The 18965-nt window shown below is 36.1% G+C and overlaps 1 protein-coding gene across 2 annotated transcripts in view; it reads left to right on the top strand.

Annotated features, from left to right (window-relative positions):
* The window catches only part of CCDC14 (coiled-coil domain containing 14), a 56174-nt gene that overhangs the window by 6333 nt on the left and 30876 nt on the right, over positions 1-18965 (top strand). Inside the window, exons 2-9 of one of the 2 annotated variants that reach the window (XM_038583057.1) lie at positions 1056-1111; positions 1429-1501; positions 1759-1828; positions 1918-2037; positions 9263-9499; positions 9611-9705; positions 10994-11492; positions 13528-13669. In XM_038583057.1, coding sequence (XP_038438985.1) covers positions 1056-1111; positions 1429-1501; positions 1759-1828; positions 1918-2037; positions 9263-9499; positions 9611-9705; positions 10994-11492; positions 13528-13669 — 1292 coding nt within the window. The remainder of the gene's footprint in view (positions 1-1055; positions 1112-1428; positions 1502-1758; positions 1829-1917; positions 2038-9262; positions 9500-9610; positions 9706-10993; positions 11493-13527; positions 13670-18965) is intronic. The other variant, XM_038583058.1, reaches the window with a different exon arrangement.

Here is an 18965-nt window from a genome sequence, read left to right as displayed (position 1 = left end):
TAAATAAGTAAAATCTTTAAAAAAAATAAAAAATAAAAAAATAAAATAAACAATATTGTTATAGGAGTTTGAAAAGAAAGAAAGTGGGATGTCTGGGTGGCTCAGTGGTTGAGCATCTGCCTTAAGCTCAGGGTGTGATCCTGGGATTGAGTCCCACATCGAGGTCGCCACAGGGAGCCTGCTTCTCCTCCCTCTGCCTATGTCTCTGCCTCTCTCTGTGTGTCTCTTGTGAATAAATAACTAGAATCTTTAAAAAGAGAAAAAAAAGAAAGATGTAGATAAAGAGGAGTAGTAGAGTTTTCATGGGCTGGTTTTGTCAGACACCCTAAATAATGTGGATAAACAGAATCATACTTATGAATTCTGTGCTATATGTTGAATTAACTTCTATGTTTTGAAGACTCGGGGAATGTAGAACATGTTCAGAGATTGAGTATAGTCCAGACTTACTGTCATAGGTACTTCTGGTTAAAATAATGCCTCAGCCTCATTTTCAGCTTGTGCTGTTTGCTTGACATTTGATGTAGAACAATAATTTATTAATAAGAGTTCAATAGTAATTATGAATTTATAGGATATATTACATTTATAAAAAATTAATAATGTATATCAAGTGGAATATTATTCAGCCTTAAGGAAAGGAATTTTGACACTTGCTACAAGACATTAGGCAAAGTGAAATAAGCTAATCACAAAAGGAAAAATACTGTATAATTCCACTTATATGAGTTTCCTAGAGTAATCAGATTCATAGAGACAGAAACTAGAAGGGTAGTTGCTAGGGACAGTGTGGGTGCTTGGAAGTTAATGTTTAATAGGTACAGAATTTTAGTTTGGCAAGGTAAGTTTCTGGAGGTGGATGTTGGTTGTATAGCAACATGAATATATGTAATGCCACAGAACTGTACACTAAAAACTGGCTACCATGGTAGATTTTATGTTGTGTTTTTACCACAAAAAGGAAACAACATTTCAGGTTTTGTCAAGACAGCCTATTGAGAATATAATTGAAAAATACTTGTATATTTACTATAATATAATGTATTATATCATAGGTGTTATCTTCAGGAAAACACACTGGACCTGCTAAATTAACCAATGGAAAGAGAGGGTAAGTATTTACAGGAGTTTACAACTTTAAGTCGTAAATCTCAAGAGACTTTTCAGGTCTTTGGGCCACACTAAATTTTGCCTACCCCGGAAAATGGGTCTCTACCTTCACAAACTCTGGGGAAGAAACTTCCATATCTACCCATGTTGATCATTTTAGTGTTTAACAGTCTTTATAGTCACTATAAAATTCTATATAAATCTATCTTATGGACAAGCTTTCTTATCAAACCTTCGCTGGGAAGAAAATGACTATTAATACGTTTTGGAAGAAAGTTTTGTAGTATTTGTGACAATATTAATGAACTTGTTTTCTAGGACCCGTTTAAGAAAGATATCACGTTTTAATGCAGATTTTGGCAATGCTATCCATTCTGATTCAGAAAGTCAGGTAAGACTAAACTGAATAGATACAATGCACACTATTTTAATTAATCTTCAGATAAAAGCTAAGAAGGAATAACATTTCAGAGGTAAAGTGTTGATTGCACTAAGGAAGTTTGAAGACTTTCTGCTTTGAAACATGTGTTCTACCAATAATAAATTGCTCCTGAAAAAAGAAATTTTAAAACCACATAATTTGTTGGGTTTTTATTTTCCTGCACTAAAATTCTGTGTATGAATTTCTAAATGACTTTCTCCTTACAGACTGAGACTGTACAGGGGCTTGATGGTTGTGCTTCTTTGCTGCGGGACATTTTGAGAAATGAAGATTCAGGTTTTTAAATTTTTATATACCTCTTTGCTAATCACTTTTCTCAAATAATTCTCTTAATGCAAATGAATTTTTGTCTTAATTATTAATAGGTTCAGAAAAAGCATATTCAGAAAATAGATATAATCCCAGATTTTTAGAAGGCAAAAGATTTGGATCTAAAAAGAAAGGACATGAAAAACATGTTCCTTCAGGAGTCCGGAAGGAAATTTGTAAGTTTTTTTTTTTTTTCCTTTTTGTTTAAATATAATCCTTGGGGCACCTGGCTGACTCAGTTGGTAGAGCATGTGACTCTTGATCTTGGGGTTGTGAGTTCAAGCCCCATGTTGGATGTAGAGGTCAGTTTATTCAGGTGTATATGTGTGTGCTTATGCTTCTCTTTATTCTGCTTCTAATTGCTGGGTAGTTACTTGGTTTACTGTCCCTTTCCCAAGAAGAAAGAAAAAGTGACTGACTAGGTTTTTAGAAGAAAAGGTTCTAACTCAGAATGACATTTAGGAGGTATATATAGAGTTATCTTTGTTCTCCTTGCCACTTAATTCCATAAATAACCATAAATTGGTTGTGTTTCATGTGCATACTTATAGATACTAATTGTTTTAAAATCATTTTATGTGTATATATCATCAGTAGGTTTAGTAACTCAACCTGTTGAACTAGCTGCACAGTTAGAATACATGGTGTATAAGAAAGTAAAATTCCAAGTGGGAGGGGGGGATCCCTGGAATGGCTCAGCGGTTTGGTGCCTGCCTTTGGCCCAGGGCATGGTCCTGGGGACATTGGGTCGAGTCCCACCTTGGACTCCCTGCATGGAGCCTGCTTCTCCCTCTGCCTCTGTGTGTGTGTGTGTGTGTGTGTGTGTGTGTGTGTGTCTTTCATGAATAAATAAATTAAATCTTAAAAAAAAAATTCCAAGTTGGATAGCTAAGGAAAGAGGGCCTTCCAGTGATTGATGGTGAATATAGCCTAGGATGTTTTACACCCTCACCATTAACTTTGCTGACTTTATAAAATGTAATAATTCACCAAACAGTTTAGAACAAGTTTTGATTATATTGTCCCCTGGAGCCCTATAGAACAAGATAGCCCAAAATGGAGATGAAAAAAATCCACAATGGGAATTCAGATACACAAGAATGAGACGAATAGTTTCATGGTTCAAGCAGGCCAAAAATGTTAGTTAGCACAGCAGTGCATGATTAGAATCAGTTTAGACAAGAAGTGAAGTCTGGAAAACCATCCACAGCAATAGCCCTAGATGTTAAGAGATCTGGATCCATGCAAAGAGGCTAAGAAAATGAGAGTAGAGTATTTATCGGAGTAGACGTTGATATTCCAGAAAGTCCTGAGTTAGAGAACTAAGGCAGAGGGAGAACTGATCTATCTTACTACTTACTAATCTGCCTAGGAGGCTAGTCACTTGTAGCTTCATAGTATCTTGACGTGCCCTGTTGAAGAAGGTATTTGTATGCGTATGGCCATTGAGCACTTGAAGTATGGCTAGAAAAACTAAGGAGCTGAATTTCAAATGTTATTTAATTAAATTTAAATTTGAAAACAGATACTTGATCCAGTTATTAGAATACTTTTCAGTATGTTTGAAATAACTTGGATATATGAATCCACTTTTTCAACTATCAATTTTATTAAATGTAAATTCAGATCAGATACATTAGATTTAAAAGGTCTACTACAAAAATATCTCAAGTTTTTACATTAATTACATGTTGAAATGTTAATATTTTGGATCTGTTGATATAAGGACAACATTCAAGTTTTACCTATTTTTACTTTTTAGTATGGCTACTGGAAAGTTTAAAATTGTGTATTTGTTGCCATTATATTTCTATTGGGTAACATCGGTCTAAACTAGGGATCAGTATAATACAGCCTAGGTTATTTTATAATTAATGTTTTGTTATTTATTTTATAAATAACGTTTTATTGCAGTGCAGCCATGCTAATTCATTTATGTATTTTATAGGACTGCTTTTGTGCTGTAACAGTAGAATCGAGTAGTTGTGGCAGAAACCTGGTCTGCTAAGCTTAAAATATTTATTCTCTAACCTTTTAAGGAAAAAGTGTGCTAACCCCAGGTCTAAACTCTGAGAGTAGAGGCATTTCCCAGGGCCCAATGGACAAATAAAGGGATGGTAGCACCACTGGGCATTCCTCTGGTCTCTTTTTCTCAAGGCAGTTTATTTCTTGTCCAGGACATCCATTCTCAGGGAACTGTCATTTGGAATGTATGTGGCTGACAGTGAGCCATGGTAGCAACGTGTTAGATCCTAGCTTAACTGCTTGCTAGTCAAGAGTTCCAACAGAAAACAGATGGCAACACTCTTAAGATAATTCAAGGGGGGTTTATTTACGAAGGAACTCATTACAAAGGTGTGAATGGGGTATAGGGAAACTATGAGGGATTGTGCTAATCCATTGCAAGCACAGCAGCAGAAGCCTTAAGGGAGGGATGAGGTTGGGGAGAGATTACCGGGACTCAGATACTGTTGAATAGAGTAGGCTGCCTTGAGAAGAGCAATGAGTTTGATTTAAGGAACAAAGCCAGCCAAGACTGCCTCAAAGAGAGAGTTAGGAATAAGTACTCTGACTTTATGGTGCTTCTTTCTTTGGTACTTCCAAGATTCCCAGTGGGTGGGACCCAAGTGGTGACCTGTTGATGTGTATCAGGTCTGGGATTTGATTTTTAGTCTTACAGGCTAATAAGTTAATCTTACTATGTCATGGTTGCTGGTAGGAGATCCAAGACCCCTGGGTCAGAGACAAAGGACTTTATTACTCACACAGTAAATAAAGTAAGCAACATGTACATTAGCATATTTCTGTTGGTACTCCCACTACAATTCCCAAAGGGCTAATGTGATGGACCCAGGTAGATGCTGCTTATCCTATAGGTTTGTTTCAGCCAAGGAACACTGAGTTTGGGAAATCCATTGCTTTGGTAGGGAGCAGTAAGCAAACCTGTACTTGTCTCAGGGGAAGCATTATCTTCTCGCTCAAGGTTATTCATTACAAATATAACCCTGAGAAATGGCCCAGGTAAAGACCTTCAGTCAAGGCCTTACTTTCTTGTATACTGGGCAAGATGTGTGAGAGCAGAAGAAACCCACGAAGGACTGTCTCTTAACGATGTAATCCATATAGATCAGCATCCCAGGGAGAGCAGGGTGGAGACGGGTAGAGGATGGATTTGGCAGAGCAGATGAGAGAAATATGCATCCTGGGTCCCTAGACTCTAAAACTTTAAGGAACTTATTACAGCATGTTAATTAGTATCTTATGTATTATTTTAATTTTAACATACATCATCTTACTATTTTATGTTAACCATCTTTTGGGGTGTGGCCTCCTTGTGTACTTTTAATTTTTTTAAGGATTATTTATTTATTTTAGAGACAGAAAGAACACTGAGCAGAAAAGCAGAGGGAAAGGGAGAGAGAGCCCAGCACAGGGCCTGAGATCACCAGTCACGCTGAAACCAAGAGTTGGTCACCTAACCCGACTGCACCACCCAGATGCCTCAGCCCTTGCGTACTTTCTATCTGAACCTGTCTGATCACTGAGGGTCTGTGGGGTCAAGGTCACCTACCTTGGAGCATACCTGGGAGTAAGTCAGAGACAGTTCAGAAATGCACTGAGCTTCTTCAGAGTGCTCCTGATATTTAAAGAAAAAAAATATTTTTCATATATTTTTATTTTTTATTTATTTATTTTTGAAGATTTTATTTATTTATTCATGAGAGACACAGAGAGAGGCAGAGATGCAGGCAGAGGGAGAAGCAGAGAGCTGGATGCGGGACTCGATCCCAGGACCCGGGGTCACAACCCAAGCCAAAGGTAGATGCTTAACCACTGAGCCACCCAGGTGCCCCAGAAAAAATATTTTTAAAATAAGCAACTTTTTCCATTTGATAACTGTTGAATGCTGTGGGCACATGGCTCTGCTTTTAGTAACATACATATATTGCTGCCCTTACCTTGGGGAAATAAACCACTAGAGGCAGGATACTTGGAGCATTGATTGCCCCCATCAAGGCCAAGTGTTCTTTTACATATTTCAAATTATAGTAAGCATCTAGCAACTCTTACCTGCAGTGTTGTTTGTTCTGCATTTGCGTTGCAGAAATTATCTTATTATCAGACAGTGCATGTATATCCAAGCAGTAGTGCTTATTTAGCAGCTAGGATGCAAGAAGTCTTGTGGACTGAATGATGAGTGGATCCTTTTGATGATTCTAGTTATTGACGGACGCCAGTTAGACGTATTACCACGTCTGTTAGGTAACAATTTCGTGTAGGATGCTTTGGTTTAATGAACAACAGTAAGAAAATGTACCTCATTTGTATTTGTGTATTAACAGGCTCATTTTGTTGGTGGTGATTTGGTGGTTTTTTAAATTTTAAAATGATTTTGTAGTAATATAAATGCAATCGTTTATATCCATTTATGGTTTTTAACTTGCCTGGAATAATTTCCTTTAAGATTTGCCTCTTGGGCAGCCTGGGTGGCTCAGTGGTTTAGCGTCGTCTTCAGGCGTGATCCTGGAGACCCAAGATCGAATCCCAAGTCAGGCATCCTGCATGGAGCCTGCTTCTCCCTCTGCCTGTGTTTCTGCCTCTCTCTCTCTCTCTCTCTCTCTCTCTGTGTGTGTGTGTGTCTCATGAATAAATAAATAAAATCTTTTAAAAAAAGATTTGCCTCTTAAATATAAATCTTCAGCATTATCAGTAGAATTTTATATAGACTGGGTTAATAAAGGAATAAATTAAGTCATTTTAATTCTAAGGCTTTGATTTTTTTTAAGAAATATGTTTGGAGTTTCTTAGTTTTTTTTGAATGATGACATCTGTTATCAAAGGCATGATACTGTAGCTCAGCTTTATCAGAAATTGTAAAAACCATCCCTTGAAGGTGAATGGGAGCCAATGCTTAATGCTTGTAACCCGTGAGTGTAAAATCTAAAATTCACCAAGTCAGACAATTCTTATCTAACAGACCATTACAGATGTTTATTAACCAATTTGTTGCAGCGTGTCTCTTCAGATAGTGAAGAATAACTTACTCCTTTTGGCTTTAATCATGGTAAAGGGCACATGTTTAGAGGTATAGTGTTGGTATCAGATGGGAAGATATGTGAATATGAAGTATTTACTTCTCTAAGTGACTTTGCAGCAATTTGGTGATAGATCTAACATTTATTAAGTTCTTACTATGTGCTAGAAGTTGGTGCTGCCTTTATTATAATCATTTTTATGATGAGGAAGAGGAGGCCAAGAGAGGTTAAGAATTTGCCAAAAGTTACTCAACTAATAACTGTTAGAGCTTGTACTCAGGCCTGGGAAATATATTCACAGGAATAGATCATCTCAAAAGGAAGCACACCTCAGGTCTAAATAGAAGCATCTACTATCTCATCCATTTTCATGGTCTCATAATAGTAATTTAGTAGTCTTTTTCTTTAAATTTTTTGTCTATCTTCATTGGTTATAGTAGTTAATATGCCTTTAACTTATTGCTTTACATATAAGTTTCTTGCTTTTAGCAATGTTTTTATTTTCAATAAGATATATATAATTGAGGAAGTTCATACAAATTTTTAAAACTTCACTTTTTAAACAATTAAGGAATAATGCATAAATCGAGTGCACAACTCGATAAAGTTTTGCATGTGCATACACCCATACATTCACCACCCAGATGAAGACACAACATTTTCAGCACCCTACCATGCCTCTGCCTCGTCATTAGTCTCACCACCACCCACCCCTCATCTTTAACCACTTTGCTGGCTTCTATCTCCATTGGAGAGCTTAACCTGTTTTTGAACTTCTTGCAACACAGTTATATACTATGTAGTCTGTGTCTGACATCTTTCACACATTATGTCTGTTAGATTCCTATAGGCAGTTGGACATACCAGTAATTTGTTCTTTCCCATTGCTGTATAGTGTTCCAGCATGAGTATACCACAATTTATGCATTTCTACTCTTCATAGCTATTTGAGTGTTATCATTTTTTAGCTACTGCAGAAAAAAAGCTGCTGTGAACATTCATGTACACATCTTTTGGTAGTCACGAGCACTCATACCTGGGAGCACAATTGCTGTATCATAGGAATATATGTTTAGGCTGGGTAGGTCCTGCCAAAAGCTAGGTATTTTCTAAATTTATTTTGTACCTGATAACCAATGATCTACCAAGAATATTCTCACCTTTTAAAAAAGTTTGTGAAGGGGACCTAATTAGGGAAATAGATTTTGATACTGATCTATAGAGTAGTTATAGAACGTGGTTTTTCATACATTAGTTTATTGCAGGTTTCTTCTTTGTACTACTTTGTAGACTAATATAAGACTCTATGGGGGCAAATAATGAAGTATCAGATAAGACTCTGCTTATACTTTAGTCAGACAAGAAAATGGAAGATCAGCAATATAGCACAATGTGCAAGTGGTATATGCTGCACAGAGACACTGCTCTGGCATGGTGAAGAGCAGTCATAAGAGTAGAAGGATTGAAAAAGGGAAGCCTTCAGATGAGCCTTCGTGAATGGATAGAACTGAATTGGAAGGAATGGTTCATCATGAGTAATGTTACAGGAAGGTAAGAGAAGCTTTTTGGGTGTCTACGTTGGTCTGACCAGAATGAAAAATTTTAATTGGAGTTGTTAGGACGATGGTTGGAAAAGTTGGTTGTGGTGCTCAGGCTTCGGAAACTTTAAATGCCAGGTTAAGATTTTTGTCTGGGGGCCCAGTGTGTAGATTAATCACACTTTTATTCTTGTTCTCAAAGCTCTGATTTTTTTTAATTTTTATTTTTTATTTATTTATGATAGTCACAGAGAGAGAGAGAGAGAGGCAGAGACACAGGCAGAGGGAGAAGCAGGCTCCATGCACCGGGAGTCCGACGTGGGATTCGATCCCAGGTCTCCAGGATCGCGCCCTGGGCCAAAGGCAGGCGCCAAACCGCTGCGCCACCCAGGGTTCCCCTGATTTTTTTTTTTTTTTTAATGATCCGAGCATCAAAATTGTTAAAGAGAATTCTGTCTCTCTTTTTCTATTTTTCCCCTGAGGGCATGAACTGGAGAAGGAGCAAGGTGAAAGAGTTTTACTGGATTTCAGAAATAACACCCTTAAAGAGGGGCCTTGTAACTGAGAGATTTTACAAATACCATTTAATAAATATTTTAAAGATGTAATACAGATAATTTTTGACTGGAGAACTCACACAATTTACTAACTATTTTTAAAAGAGAATTTGAGGTAATTTTCTTTAGGGGGTGATAGTAGTAAAGCCCTTCTATACTGTATATGATAAATTGAGCTATTTCTGAGAGTCTTTTTCTTCCCTAATATTTTATGGTAAAAGTTTTGAAGACTCGTGTTTCAAGAATTTGTTTTTGCTTCTTCCATATTAGTATCTTCAGGTAATAAAAAACGTATACCTAATGAAGCTTCTGCTGGAAGTGAGAGAGACTCATCAGATATACCACAAAATTGGTCATTGCAAGATCATTATAGAATGTATTCACCCATAATCTACCAAGCCCTCTGTGAGCATGTGCAGACTCAGATGTCACTGATGAATGAGTTGGCTTCAAAGAACAACTCTAATGGAATTCCTGCTGTACCTTACCACACCATGTCTGGTTCTGGTTAGTATGAATGATGTTTTAAAAAGCATGAATATAAACTTTAATTAAGTTGCCTACTTACTGTAAAAGCAGCATGAGATGTGATAACTTTTTCTCCCTCTTACCTTTTAGAATCTCAGGCAACTCTACATTCTAGTTACGGTTTATCTTCCTCCACCCCAGTCCAGTTACTTCAGCATCCATCCTGCCTTCCAATGGTTGATTCTGTGGGTACAGTTTATACATTATACGGATAATTATTTGCTTTTAGAAATTGTCAGTTTAAGAGAGAAATTAAATTTGATTGTATCATAATGCCCTAAGATGTAAATACTTAATTTTTCAAAAATTATATTTTACTAGAAGTTTTACTCTTCATTAAGGTCAATGGTGAAAGGGGGAAAGGGAAAGATATTAGCAGAAAAAAAGAAATCACCCATGCCTATCACTTAAGCACATTTGCTGTTAACATATTGATAGAGTACTTGCCAATCATTTAAATCTCTGGTTTTGTTTTCTGTTTTTTGTTTTTTTTTTTTTTCCATTTTTTTATGATAGTCACAGAGAGAGAGAGAGGCAGAGACACAGGCAGAGGGAGAAGCAGGCTCCATGCACCGGGAGCCCGACGTGGGATTCGATCCCGGGTCTCCAGGATCGCGCCCTGGGCCAAAGGCAGGCGCCAAACCGCTGCGCCACCCAGGGATCCCTGTTTTCTGGTTTTTATTTAAGTTTGCTTTCTTTTAAAAATACAGTCATAATGGAACACCTGGGTGGCTCAGTGGTTGAGCGTCTGCCTTAGGCTCAGGCATGATCCTGGGGTCCAGGCATCAAGTTCCACATCGGGCTCCCTGCAGGGAGCCTACTTCTCCCTCTGCCTGTGTCTCTGCCTCTCTTTCTGTGGCTCTCATGAATAAATAAATAAAATCTTTAAAAAAATATATATATATATACATATAGTCATAAGTAAGTTATACAGTTTTATTTACTACCTTTTTACTTAGCACTTTATTGTAAACCTATTTCTTCTAATATATACCTTTTGTAAGTTTTTAATACTATAATACTCTATTTAGTAGATATACTGTAAACTGTGTAACTACTCCCCTATGATTAGACATTTAAGTAACAGGTTTTTACTACCATAATATTTCTATAAATATGTTTGTGCAAAAGCTTTTTGTATGTTTGAGCTTATTTTCTTGCAATGCAGTTTTCCAAAGTGGAAGTTTGTTTTCATCCCAAGGTAGACTGATTTTTGATACCTTTAAACCATGTGTGATATTTGAGTTTATTTTAGTCATGACCTTATAATGTTTCCATAGTGCAGAGTGAACTAATTAATAAGCTTTAAAAAACTAGAATACTGTGCTCAGGGAAAATCCAGCTTACTTGCTGGTAATCTATAACTCCATCCTGCAAAAATCATTTTCTAACATTTCTGGTTTGAATTTATTATCGTTAATGCCTATAAGTCAGTGCTCACATTTTTGAAGGCTTGTTTTTTTCTGTCTATAGGAGGTTCAGACTGATGGTGATAACCAGTTTGCATCACAGGGTAAAGCAGTTTCTATGAACTGTACTGATATTCTACAAAGTTCCATCAGTACTGGTCTTGGAGTTCCAAGTAGCCTGTCCAGAACAGACAAACCAGCTATTCCATCATTTCAGCAGTTGGGTCTTGTTAATGGAATTCTCCCACAACAAGAAGTTCCTAAGGAACCAGACTTATTAAAGTGTTTTCAAACATACATGAATCTATTGCATTCTTATCCGGCCAGTCAGACACACCGAAGCCCCACTCTGTTACCGCCAGCTTCCCTGTCCAATAATGAAGACAAATGCACCAAAGAACAAATTGCAGAAGTCACAAGCGAAGGAAAGGATTTAAACATACACATGCGAGATTTAAGAATAAAGGATGTGCAGAAGGCAAAAAATGTGAACCAGAGTGCTGAAAAAGCCAGAACTATAAAGTATTTGTTGGGAGAGCTCAAGGCCCTGCTAGCAGAGCAAGGTATATGAGCACTTTTAGAATAATTTTCTGAAGCATGGTGTCCTATGCTAAATATCCTAAATAGCAGTGTCCTATTATTTAGTCATCATTTATAATTTAGAATAGCCAATATGGAATTTGTGGTATTTTCCATAGAAATATATCTTGAGCTAATAAGGAAATGAGTTCTGCCTATTTTATTATTTTTTAGGTTTTGATCCCTCTTGTCTCCTGTGGATTTGAAATGTATAAGAAAGTGTCAAACAGTCTTTTACTTACAAGTGTGTATTCATTCTACTTGATTCAAAAGGACCTTGAAAAGATTCAGCCAAAGAGAATTGGTAGCCATAAACTTTTAGGGGTTAGAAGAGCCCAGAGGGTAATTGTAATTAATGCCCAGAACAGACTGGTAATTTTTCCTATTTAAAAAGATGCAGAGATTTTTTTTCCCATCATCTCTTTAATAACCAGTTGTTAAAAGGTTTAACAGATCTGACTTTGAGAAGTAATCCAAACTTCTTAACGTCGTTTTCAGTTTACTTTTAGGGTTTTTTAAAAAAATTAAATCAAGAAAAATGTCTAGATGGAGTTATGAGGTATTTGAGCCAAGTTGTAGTCGTTTATTTTCATTATGTGTATATGCTAAATAAAAGCTTTCACTTGGAGTGAGTTAGAGATTTGTCATCTTAGAAACCACAGTAATTGATTGTGGAAGCACTAACTGAATACCTAATATTTGCAGTCTGACAAAAAGAAATCCCAGATCTTAAAATGTGTTAGAAGAACAATGCACTATTAATTTGAAGGTTTAATATATTAAAATCTCCGTGTTTTCAGACCTTCAATTTATTACTATTTTCTTAACCAAATACTTAATCATAGTAAGAATAGTAAGAGTAACAATGTCAGGTGTCATTTATTGAGTATTTACCATGTGCCTGGCTCTGTGCTGAGTGTTTTATATGCATTACCTCACTTAATTCTGACAACAACCCCTTGAGGTATTATCTCATGGTGTTATCTCCATTTAACCTTGGAGAAATCTAGACTTCAAGAAGTTAAATAATTTGACTAAAGTTCTATTGCTTTCAAAATGGTGGATCCCAGGTCTCTGCCTCCAATGCTTATGAGCAAAACCACTGTACAAAGGATTGGTAGGGAACATCTCAGTAGTTTGTCACAGATGTTTATTTTGTATATGTACTTTATTTACATCAGGGTGTTAAAATACCCATGGGATTGAGTAAAGTTTTGTAATTTAGGATAGATATACTTTCTACCTCTTTTGAGTATAAGAGAGTTAGTATTTATTAAATGTTTTCAGTCCACAGAAAATTTGAATAAAGGGGCAAATATATAAAAGGACAAAAGATCTAAAATCCACCTTCTCCCTGTGTCTGTTTGCCACCTTCCAAACCATCCACTCCCCACAGTTAATAGCAAAAATGGTACTGTTTTTGATAGTGAGCACCAAATGAGGTATGCCTGGTTATTTTAAATCTACTTTATAAAATTAAATAATAAAACTTTATCAGAGTAGATCTTCCCTCAATATTTTGCCAAATTGAATCACCTAAAGTGAATTATTTGCTTATGTCAGGATGCAAAGGTTGTGTTGTAAATGTCAATACTGTAATCAATTATAGGACACCCTTTAGCAGTGATAGGAGTCCAGTAGTCCTTTGGGAATGTGAGCCAGGAGACATGTCAACTATCTTCCTACTAGACTCTTAACAGAAAAAAATCACTAAGAATCCTAGGATAGAAGATTTATCTTTACTGAATTTAATTTCAACAGAAAAAAGTCACTAAGAATCCTATGATAGAAGATTAATCTTTACTGAATTTAATTTCTTTAGAATTCTTTTGAATAAGCAAATGCATACAGTAGGGAAGAGGAAAGTAGGATTTATATATCACATTGATAAGTAATTGAGTTGTTTGTTTATAGCAAACATGTACATATCTGAAAATATTTCTTATTTAGTAATACCCATGAATAATCTTATCCAAAAACAATTTATGGTATTGTTATTACTTCTTCTCCCTTTTATAGAGGATTCAGAAATTCAAAGGTTGATTACAGAATTGGATGCCTGTATATCTCTGCTTCCAGCAATAAGTGGAAACACAAATATCCAAGTTGAAATAGCACTGGCCATGCAACCACTAAGAAGTGAAAATGCTCAGTTACGCAGGTACGAATCGTTCTTTGAATATTTTTGTCATATGCAAAGATGTCCTATGGCCGGAACAAAGGTGCCAGATGAGTTATCTAGGACTCCGTAAGAAAAATAGATTCACTGTTTTACTGTGTTTCTACTTTTACTTCTCCATGTCTGAACATTGCCAGCGTTCTCTAACTCCTCTTCTGTTTCTTCTGCTCACTAGTACATATTTTCTCCCAACTCCTTTCCCTCCATTGTCACTTGATTGGCAGGATATAGAGAGGAAAATGAAGTTCCTCAGGGCATTTGTCAAACTTGTCTGGGCTATGCTGCAGTAACAAGCTCCAGAATCAGTGGGGAAGCATGACCAAGGTTTCTCTCTCCCTCATGCCAAGACTGACATGGGTCATCAAAGACCCTCTTTCATCCTATGACTGAGGGTTTAGGTTCCCTCCATCTTATGAGGCCACTGTTTCATACATGTTTTTCAAGGAAAAGAGAACACGGGTCTGGCACACCAACTGTATACACCCCAGCCCAGGAGCGATAGTCTCACTTCTACTTCTGTTTTGTGGGCTAAGTGAGGCATATGGCCCTGCCTAATTGCAAAAATTTGGGCATAAAATCTTCCCATACTGCCCATACACTCTGTGGGAGGAAAGGAGAACCTGATGGGGTGAGCACCAGTAGCCACACCATGCTCATACATAGAAAAAACTCATTTAAATTCTTATTTTTTCTTTTGGCTTTTTTAACCTATGTAGGAAAGGACTTAAATATTATTAGGAATATCCTCACTCCGAATGTTTCAGTGATGGTCGCCAAGGCCACTACTGCGGGGTTTGTACTTTGCAGGGAATTAGAATATGTAGTCAGTGCTTCTGAGGCCCTGGAGTGTGAGTGTGTCTTGAGGGCGTATTTTGGTTGCATGAGCTGTAGACATTGTACCAGATAGGAACTGCAAGGACCTGCAGAAACATTTTCAAGAAATTAGAAAGCAATAAAATAGAATTCCTAGTTGGAGAGTAGCTCAAATTTATGGATCTGGAGCCTGCAAAGGCTTGACATCTAGTGAGATTTACTTGCTTAGGAGTATTTCTCCAAAGGTCATTAGTCTCTAAGATAGTGTGATATAAGATGGGATTGTTGGGTTTAAATTCTAATAATACTGTCTTCATTTCTGACCTATAATAGCATTTCAAAAATAAAAAACAAGTATAAATAATAGTAATGGTAATAGCTAATACTATTGCTATCATTTATTGAATGTTTCTAATGGGTTAGCCTATGTCCTTTATATATGTCATCTCTTTAAATTCTCAGAATGGCTCCAAGAGGTGGGTATTATGTTATCTCATTTACAAATGAGGAAACCAAGGCACAGAGAGGCCCTGTAACTTGTTCAAAGTCACATATATAAAAAAATTCAAACTGGGTAGTTTGATTTTAGAGAACAAATTATCTTAATTTCTCTATTCCTGCATTGCTTCTGCTAGGAAGTAGAATCTAACTTATTTATACTTCAGTACTTCAATATTTAAGTATATTTTATGGACTAGCAGACTGCATACTGTAAGCTATTTGAAAGAAGCATGTTTTTAAAGGTATGACTGTTAAAATTATTGGTTTCTTAAATAAGCATACCAGAACTTAAGCATCAGAAAATTATGTTTTAACATGTGACTGTGAGAAGTATAAGTGGTTCTTGTTTATTTCCCTTCTTTAGAACATGCTAGAATTGTTTTGGGAGTTAATTTATAAGCCACTCAAGAAAATGAGACTTAATACTTTATTGGTCTACTGCTTGTTTTTAAGTTTTTTAAAAGGTGTTAGTTCGATGTTTAACCTTAATCTTCCAATTTGTCACCACATCTTTTTGAATCTATGTTCTTAGAGGACCAAGATTATATAGCATGCTATTCTCACTGTTCACTTGACCTTCTAAAAGTGAAATTTTTGAAAACCAAATAATTTGTCAATTTGTCTTTTTAGTAGAATGAGCTTTCCAGCAGAGGGTTAGAAATTTTTGTGCCTCTTTGGTAACTTTATTGGAAAGAATCATCCATAATTTCCATTACAAATCAAAGTTGGAATACATAGATTCATTCAAAACTGTTTTTTGGAATTTTCAGTCAAAACAATTTTTTTTTTTTCCTGTTTGGACATTTAGAAACTACGCGTTTCTGTTTAGCTGGATAAGTGATCTTTCAGGACTTGGAGTTTATTGCCATCTTGTGGCTTAAAAAAATAGCCAGGTGCAATATTTCTATGGCATCTGGACATTTTTGGCACTTTGGGCTGCACAGTTTTTATTTGGGACTTCTGATAAAATGCTCAACATTCCTGGTCCCAACCCACGAAATGTCTATAGTGCCCTATTTATTGTGACCACCAAAAGCTCTGGCACATCCCGGAATTTCCTGCATGAGGGTTGGGAGGGGACTACTTCCAGTTAAAAACCATTGAGCTAGAGAGTTCCTTAATATTTATAGGGCAAGTTGGAATTCATGACTACTTCCTAACTTTAGACTCAAATATGAGACCATTATGTATTCACATAGAACAAAAAAAAAAAAAAAAAAAGGAAAAGAGTGAGAAGGAGGAGCCAAGAATGGCATTCAGTCTTTTGGCTTGATTATTTGACAGATGGTAACATAATTCTCCCAAATGGAAGCTACTAACAGAAGAATATGTTGTTTATTTGTTTATTTCATGTTATTTTTGAAATAGAAGATACAGGAGAGCCAGTGAGTTAAGATTTAGAAATGCCAAATTTGTCATTTAGACCATCTGGAGATATATATGGTATAAGTGGAACACAGAACAAGACCCAGGATAGAAATGCAGACTTGGGAGTTATTCACTGAACACATTTTTATTGAGTTTTTACTATAGATTTGGCACTGTTGTAGGCACTGGAGACAATGGTGATTAAAACCCAAGGGATTTGTTATCAGCATGTAAGTGGTAAATTCACCAGGAAGATATAGAATGTGAACCCAGCCAAGACTGAGTTGCTGGGGAATAGCAGCTTTTTAAGAAAAGATCATGGGAGCAGGAAGCTGTGAGAGAAACCCAAGAAGGGGCAAGTAGGGAAGTGGCAGGAAACCCAGGAGAGAGATTACAAAAGCCATGGGAAGAAAGAATTTATAGGAGAGATCTTTACATAGCATTCAGAGTAAATACACTGACAAAAGAGATAAAAGAGGGTCGAGAATAAACATCACCAGGTGAATTGCTTAAAGAAAACCAGAAAACTTAAAACAGTATTCATAGTTTCAAGGAAGTTAAAGATTGTAGAATTCTTCTTAGAGGCTGGAGAATAGAAAATCCTTAAAGAAGGAAAGACAAAAAAGGAGAAGAAAAGTGAATTAGATGAGCTCAGGAAAACAAAAGCAAAAAAAAAAATCTTTTTCTAAAAAAAGATTTTATTTATTTATTCATGAGAGACACAGAGAGAGAGAGAGACAGAGACACAGGCAGAGGGAGAAGCAGGCTCCCTGCAGGGAGCCCGATGTGTGTCTCGATCCAGGCGGGCTCTGGGATCACGCCCTGAGCCAAAGGAAGACAATCGCTGATCCACTCAGGTGTCCCCAAAAGCAAAAAAATCTTAAAAAATGAAAACAAACATGAAGTCACGAGTCTTATATTCCATTAGGATGCTTATATTCCACTGGAAGCTGAACAATATGAATGCTGATTTTGTTGTTTTGGGGGTTTTGCTTTTTTCCCCAAAATCTTTGTTTCATTTGCTACTAAATAATTCATAATTCAGTGTCTCCTACCAACATTAACTATTCCTCTTCCCAAGTCCTTTTAAAAAAAATGTATTGATTTGTGTTAAAATATATATGACCTATTTATCTTTTTAGCCATTTTGTAAGTGTACATTTCAGGGGCATTAAATACTTTTACAACACTGTGTTCCCATAACCACTGTTTATTCCCCAAAACTTTTCATCTCTAGCATAAACTTTGATTGCTTTAAGCAGTAAATCCCTTTCTCCTTTTCTCTTAGGTTCTGGTAACATCTGTTCTCTTTTCTGTCTGTGTGAATTTGAGAAGGTTAAATTTTTGTCTCTTTTGTTTGCTGCTGTTATTTCCAGTGCTGAGAATTGTGCCTAACACTCACTCTGATAAATGTTTGTTAAATGACTGAAGGCATGGTGGATAAGGTGGAAGAAACAAAATAAAATAGAGAATAACTAAAAATTATTATAAAGGAGATACATATGAAAGAGAAACAAAGAATGCAAAATTTAGCATTATTATTATTCCTGATTAAGAAAACAAAACAAATAGATTAAAGACAATGTTAAAAGATATGTAAATAAAGAGAAATTTACTAAAGAGCTGTGTCAGCAGATTAGTAGGGCACTTATGATCCCAGAAAAACTTAAAATGATCAACACCAAGACATAAACTATTAAGTCACCACATCTTAAGGACAAAATAAAACTAACATTTATTAGACATTCAAAATAAAAGTAGATGTGTAAAGAGAAAAACATCAGGCTGGCTGGCCTTAGCCTTTTTACAGGGATATTCATTGCCCAAAGATCATAGAACATTATTTACAAAGACCTAAGGGGAAGAAAGAACGTCCCCAAGAATCTTCTATGTGGCCCAGCAGTCCTTTTAGTGTAAAGGCAACAGTCATAATCCCAAGTGTTCATGAATTTAGAAAGTAAAGCACCATTGGACTCCTTTAAAAATAACAAAAAAGTTGTTGAATGGCAAATTCCAGCCAACCAAGAAATGAATTCATATAAAGAAGTGTTTAGGGGCAGCCCTGGTGGCACAGCGGTTTGGCGCCGCCTGCAGCCTGGGGTGTGATCCTGGAGACCCGGGATCGAGTCCCACATCGGGCTCCCTGTGTGGAGCCTGCTTCTCCCTCTGCCTGTGTCTCTGCCTCTCTCTCCGTGTGTCTATGAATAAATAAATAAAATCTTAAAAAAAAGTGTTTAGAGATAAACATTAAATCTATGCATAGAACTAAGACAACTATGGGAATTAAGATTACAAAATAGAATTTATTAGTAACCTTGACAATATAAATTCGAAAACAAAAGTTCTTAAGTCCTGTTTCCTTTATTTAAGGTTATTTAAAAATACTATTTTATGAAGTAGAGAAATATTTCCTAGACCTCATTAGTCCTGATTTCGCTTGTTACTTCTCCCTCAGATAAAATCATGTGATCCTAAATTCAATATGTCATATTTTAAAATAGTATTTGTAATATTATAAAAATAGTATCTATAAAAATATTTGTAATGTTGCAAAGTAGTATTTATAATAGTATTTGTAATAGTATTTATAATATTA

Source organism: Canis lupus, chromosome 33, assembly GCF_011100685.1.
Source record: "Canis lupus familiaris isolate Mischka breed German Shepherd chromosome 33, alternate assembly UU_Cfam_GSD_1.0, whole genome shotgun sequence".
In the NCBI taxonomy this organism is placed as follows: domain Eukaryota; kingdom Metazoa; phylum Chordata; class Mammalia; order Carnivora; family Canidae; genus Canis; species Canis lupus.
The sequence above is the reverse complement of the archived record's forward strand: the minus strand, read 5'-3'. Positions and strand labels throughout refer to the sequence as shown.